This window comes from Macaca nemestrina, chromosome 11 (assembly GCF_043159975.1).
Source record: "Macaca nemestrina isolate mMacNem1 chromosome 11, mMacNem.hap1, whole genome shotgun sequence".
NCBI lineage: Eukaryota > Metazoa > Chordata > Mammalia > Primates > Cercopithecidae > Macaca > Macaca nemestrina.
Genome location: NC_092135.1, coordinates 135,852,471 through 135,858,470, shown reverse-complemented (window position 1 = coordinate 135,858,470; position 6,000 = coordinate 135,852,471). Strand labels below are relative to the sequence as shown.

At 43.4% G+C, this 6,000-nt stretch overlaps 1 protein-coding gene across 4 annotated transcripts in view; it reads right to left on the bottom strand.

Moving 5' to 3' along the window:
* Positions 1-283: 283 nt before the first annotated feature.
* Positions 284-6,000, bottom strand: part of LOC105473834 (LRR binding FLII interacting protein 1) — a 170,549-nt gene continuing 164,832 nt past the window's right edge. For all 4 annotated transcript variants that reach the window (XM_011727948.2, XM_011727947.3, XM_071073671.1 and 1 more), the window contains one exon: positions 284-1,177. In XM_011727948.2, coding sequence (XP_011726250.1) covers positions 1,067-1,177 — 111 coding nt within the window. In that variant the 3' untranslated portion in view covers positions 284-1,066. The remainder of the gene's footprint in view (positions 1,178-6,000) is intronic.

Below are 6,000 nucleotides of genomic sequence, written 5' to 3'. Positions count from 1 at the left end.
TGAAATACAACATATATGAACAGTCACTAAAAATCAGCAGGTAGCTAAACGTTTTTACTTTTGTCCTTGATGATATCGCCATCATCTCTACTCTTACCTCCTTCTTCACTTCACTTTTTAAGTGCACTCATTCTGTGAAAACACCTTTTTTTAAAAAATAGGGAAAGAAAAATGAATTGATTTGATATTCTTAAAAAATAAAAAAAGACCCAAAATATACAGAACCGTTAATATGAAATTAAAGATCTTCTTTCTCAGTGGAAAAAAATTAAAACCACATTGCTGAAGTCTCTCAACATTTCACTTTTAATTTTTCTAATAGTACATTCTTTAAAAGAAGTTAACAACTTCAATTCCAAATATAAGGATTAAATAATGCAAATGAAAAGCTGTCATTTTCAGTGAAGCTTTGCCTAATTACCCTGGAAAAAAGTATTCCTATGACTGAACTGATGCAAAAATCCCTTAGAAAATCTTAATTTGTTGCCTGTAAAGAGTCTTCTTAAGGTCACTTTTACTACTAGACTGCCCCCTTGTTTCCAGTGAAAGAGTTTTGCTTGGTAATGGCTTGTGGTTCCACAGTGTTTTTGTGTATGAAAAGCGTAGACTAAGAGATACTACTGAAGTCGCTCAAATTGTAGATTCTGCCATGAAAGGAAGTCCCAACACTGTAACATTTCCCCTTAATCTTCAGCAAGACACATGAAAAAAAAAAGAACTCAAGTCCCAACTGAATCTTTACTTTGATCACCATTTCCAGTGGCATTCAGAGGCTGCTGTGCGGTCAGACGCAGAGCTCCCTCGAGACCCCCATGTGCTTATGAAGTATCTGCAGGTTCTGAGCGTCGGCCCCAGCCCGGGCCAGGGGTCTGCACACAGAGGCACCTGGTGGCTGCTGGGGCTTCCTCGGGTGAGCCATGGCACGGGAGCCCCTAAGTGCTAAGCTTGCCACGGTCGTCTTCTCTCAGAAGGCAGGGGAAGAAGCAGCGCTCCCAGACAGGACAGAGAAAAGCCTATGAAACAATGCTCTCCAGTCACCAACCAGTTGCCTGTTCAGAGCTGGAATTTACTGCTGGGACAACAGTGCACTCCGATTTGCTTTCATTTTTTCCAGACGCTTCACTAAGTGGCCGTTGCTCACCTCGAGCTCTTCTGTTTTATCCAATGCAGAGCGGAGCTGGGAACAGAGGAAAAAGCAATGAGCTTTGAGGAACTTGTTTCCTCCAAACATAACAGGGTTTTGTGTTACCAAAATTCCAGTCCTACTGAAAAATAAAATAACTTGGACCCTGGTCACTCATGATGCCCTTCCTCTGAAACAACTGGACTCCAGAGAGGGAACACTCCTGGGGATCCTGATGATTTTCTTTTCTTTTTTTTGAGACGGAGTCTTGCTGTGTCACCAGGCTGGAGGGCAGTGGCCCAATTTTGGCTCACTGCAACCTCTGCCTCCCGGGTTCAAGCGATTCCCCTGCCTCAGCCTCCTGGGACTATAGGTGTGCACCACCATGTTCAGCTAATTTTTTGTATTTTAGTAGAGTGGGGTTTCACCATGTTGGCCAGGCTGGTCTCAGTCTCCTGACCTTGTGATCTGCCCACCTTGGCCTCCCAAAGTGCTGGGATTACAGGCATGAGCCACCACGCTCAGCGCCCCACGCCTCCCCCCCATCTTTTTTTTTTTTGAGACAAAGTCTTACTCTGTTGCCCAGGCCAGAGTACAATGGTGTGATCTTGGCTCACTGCAACCTCCGTCTCCTGGGTTCAAACAATTCTCTTGTCTCAGCCTCCCGAGTAGCTGAGACTACAGGTGCACACCACCACACCCAGCTAATTTTTTGTATTTTTAGTAGAGATTGGGTTTCACCATGTTGGTCAGGCTGGTCTGATCTACCCACCTTGACCTCCCAAAGTGCTGGGATTACAGGCATGAGCCACCACGCCCAGTGGGGATTCCGATGGTTTCACAAAAGGTAAGTGAGGCATGAGGTAAACAAACACAAACAACAAGAGCTGAGCCTGGACTGCATGGAGGAGGTGGTCCCCATAGCCCTGGCAGCCAGAGTCCAAGGCAGGAATGCCTGAGGCCAAGACGGCCACATCTGGGAGCCAGGGCCATGGAGCCTGAGAGTCAGGCAGAAGACAAGCTATAGAAGCCACATTAGCAGGACATCATCTGGCCCCACAGGCAGCATGGCAGAGTGGGGGTGCCCTAAGCTGGGAGAACATGGTTTTGGGGGGGGGTCACAAGAACAGGGTCTACAGCTTTGCTTTCAACCCAAAACACTCAAGGAAGGTTGTCTGGGTCCTGGGACAGAAGTCCCGCCCCCATCTCACCAGCAGAGGCAGAAGCAAGCCCTTTTTGCAGGAGGTTTCCACAAGTTAAGCCTGGAGTATTCCTACAAATTAAAATCATGCATAAGCTCACAAAACACTAAGGTGACAAACCATTTGAGTGAGAGTCAACAGAAGCAATAAATGACAGAATTAGACCCCCAAAGACTGAGCATGTTTCAATCGTCAGATATAGAAAATAGAACAGCTGTGTATGAAATATTTAAAGAATAAGAATACAATTTAAAAAGAGGGCATACATGAACATGCAGCAAGAAACTATCAACAATGAAGATACTTTTTTTAAAAAAAGGTGAACTGGATAATCTTTGCAAAAACTTTAGGCATTACGCAACAGAGAGAGGTAAGGAGATAGAAAATATGAAAGAGAGATGGTTTAAAAATGTGGAGACAATGAGAATTTCTAACATCCTCTGATTAGAGCTCCAGAGGGGAAAGGGGAGAGACTAAAAAAGAGGAATTATTTAAAGAGTTAATGGTTGAATATTTTCCAAAACAAATTTTTAAAAAGACTTCATAGATCCAAGAAACACTATATATCTCAAGCAGAAAGATTCCAATAAACCACATCTAACAGTAAAACCGTAGAAAATCGAAGACAAAGAACCTGAAAGAAACTAGAGAAGAAAAAAAAAAAAGTCCCCTAAAAAGGACCCACCGTTAAAACAACAGCTTTTTCAACAGCTCAATGGAAGCCAGCAGATGGTGGCATAATGGCTACAATCATTGAGGAAAATGACCACCACACAGAATTGCATATCCCTCAACACTACTGTCCAAGAACAAGGATGAAACAAAAACATGTATAAACAAAAACAGGGAATTCACCACCAAGAAGTCTGCTCTAAAAGAATTTCTACAGTAAGTACTTCATGGAGGAGGAAAATGATTCTAGTACAGTCTGAGACACTAATATGACAGACATATAAAATGGCCAATATGTAGTTATGTCAAAAAAACATGGGCGATATAAAACAACAAAAACAACACAACAATAGTATTATCTGAGAAGAGGGATTTATGAAGGTCAAAAGTATTTATGTGTGGATGTACATATATACATACACACACATATACACATATGTGTGAGTGTGTGCATGTCAGGCAGGAGAGTGAAGCTAAGGTGCTCAAAAGTCCTTCTATTTTACAGGAGGGGAGTAAAGATAGTGTTCAACTTTAATTTTTTTTAAGTTAAATAAGAATACCCAATATGTGATCACTGAAAAGAATAGAAATTGAATATAAAGTTTATATTTGGAGAGAGAAAGAGGACACACAAAAGACAGGACAAATGGTTATCCGCAGTCAGATGGTGAAAACAAGTCCAAATATACCAATAACAATGGACTAAAGGCTCTATTAAGACGGGCAGATCACGAGGTCAGGAGATCGAGACCATCCTGGCTAACACGGTGAAACCCCATCTCTACTAAAAAATACAAAAAAAACGAGCCGGGCGAGGCGGCAAGCGCCGGTAGTCCCAGCTACTCTGGAGGCTGAGGCAGGAGAATGGCGTAAACCTGGGAGGTGGAGCTTGCAGTGAGCTGAGATCAGGCCACTGCACTCCAGCCTGGGCATCTGAGCGAGACTCCATCTCAAAAAAAAAAAAAAAAAGATACGCAGTTTTCAGATTCAATTAAAAACCACCGCCACCTAGCTATGTGCATCTAATAGAGATCATCTAAAGCATGACAACACAGGGAAGACGGGAAGCCAAGGGATGGAAAAATCAGAAGTGGACAAATATTAACCAAAAGAAAGCTGATGCAGCCACGTGAATACCTGACAAGGTCAACAGCAGCAGGGACCAAAAGGGTCACTACAAAATGACAAAAAGTTTAACTCATCAAGAAGATATCAGAATTTTAAACACCTAGTATCAATAGCCTCAAAATATATAGGAGAAATAGGGAGAATGAGAGAAATCCACCCTGATTTTATGGAAGAGCTTGACAAGTCTCTATCAGCTACTGAGAACTTAAGCAGACAAAAGAAATCAGATCTGAATACACACTTCACAAGTTTGATCAGTGGACGTATACAGAATTTTGCGTCCATAAATCAGAGACTATACATTCTTCCTAAGCAAATTTGAGACATTTAATTTACAAAAGCGAATCATGTATCGGCCATTAAGCAAGTATTGACAAATTTCAAAGACCAGATATAACAGGAACAATGTTCTCTGACCATAGCAAAATTAAGCTAGAAAGTTAAATGGTCAGGGCCTGGTGGCTCACGCCTGTAATCCCAGCACTTTGGGAGGCCAAGGCGGGTGGATCACCTGAGGTCAGGAGTTCAAGACCAGCCTGGCCAACATGGTGAAACCTTGTCTCTACTAAAAATATAAAAATTAGCTGGGCATGGTGGCAGGCACCTGTAATCCCAGCTACTTGGGAGGCTGAGGCAGGAGAATTGCTTGAACCTGGGAGGTGGAGGTTGCAGTGAGCCAAGATTGTGCCACTGCACTCCAGCTTGGGCAACAGAGTGAGACCCTGTGTCAAAAAAAAAAAAAAAAAAAAAAAAAAAAAAAAAAAAAAGTTAAATGAAAAAATTTTACATTTTAAAAAAGTAAAGGAGGGGGGTGCCTAAGATGGCCAAATAGGAACAGCTCCATCCTCCAGCTCCCAGCATGAGCGACACAGAAGATGGGTGATTTCTGCATTTTCAACTGAGGTACCAGGTTCATCTCACTGGGGCGTGTCGGACAGTCTATGTTGGTCAGTGGGTGCAGCCTGACCAGTGAGAGCTGAAGCAGGGCGAGGCATCGCCTCACCTGGGAAGCACAAGGCAGAAGGGAATTCCTTTTCCTAGCCGAGGGAAACTGAGACATACAACACCTGGAAAATCGGCTATGAAGAGAGCAGTAGTTCTCCCAGCACAGAGGCTGAGATCTGAGAACAGACAGACTGCCTGCTCAAGTGGGTCCCTGACCCCCAGGTAGCCTAACTGGGAGACATCCCCCACTAGGTGCAGACCAACACCTCACACCTCACATGGCTGGGTACGCCTCTGAGACGAAGCTTCTGCCAGAGCAAGAATCAGACAGCAACACTCGCTGTTCAGCAATATTCTATCTTCTGCAGCCTCCACTGCTGATACCCAGGCAAACAGGGTCTGGAGTGGACCTCAAGCAAACTCCAACAGACCTGCAGCTGAGGGTCCTGACTGTTAGAAGGAAAACTAACAAACAGAAAGGACACCCACACCAAAACCCCATCAGTATGTCACCATCATCAAAGACCAAAGGCAGATAAAACCATAAAGATGGGGAAAAAGCAGTACAGAAAAGCTGGAAATTCAAAAAATCAGAGCGCATCTCCCCCTCCAAGGAATGCAGCTCATCGCCAGCAACGGAACAAAGCTGGATGGAGTATGACTTTGACGAGCTGAGAGAAGAAGGCTTCAGTCGAACAAACTTCTCAGAGCTAAAAGAGGAACTATGTAACCAGTGCAAAGAAACTAAAAACCTTGAAAAAAGAATGGAAGAATGGATAACTAGAATAATCACCACAGAGAAGACCACAAACGAACTGATAGAGATGAAAACCATGACATGAGAACTACGTGACAAATGCACAAGCTTCAGTAACCGACTCGATCAACTGGAAGAAAGACTATCAGTGATTGAAGATCAAATGAATGAAA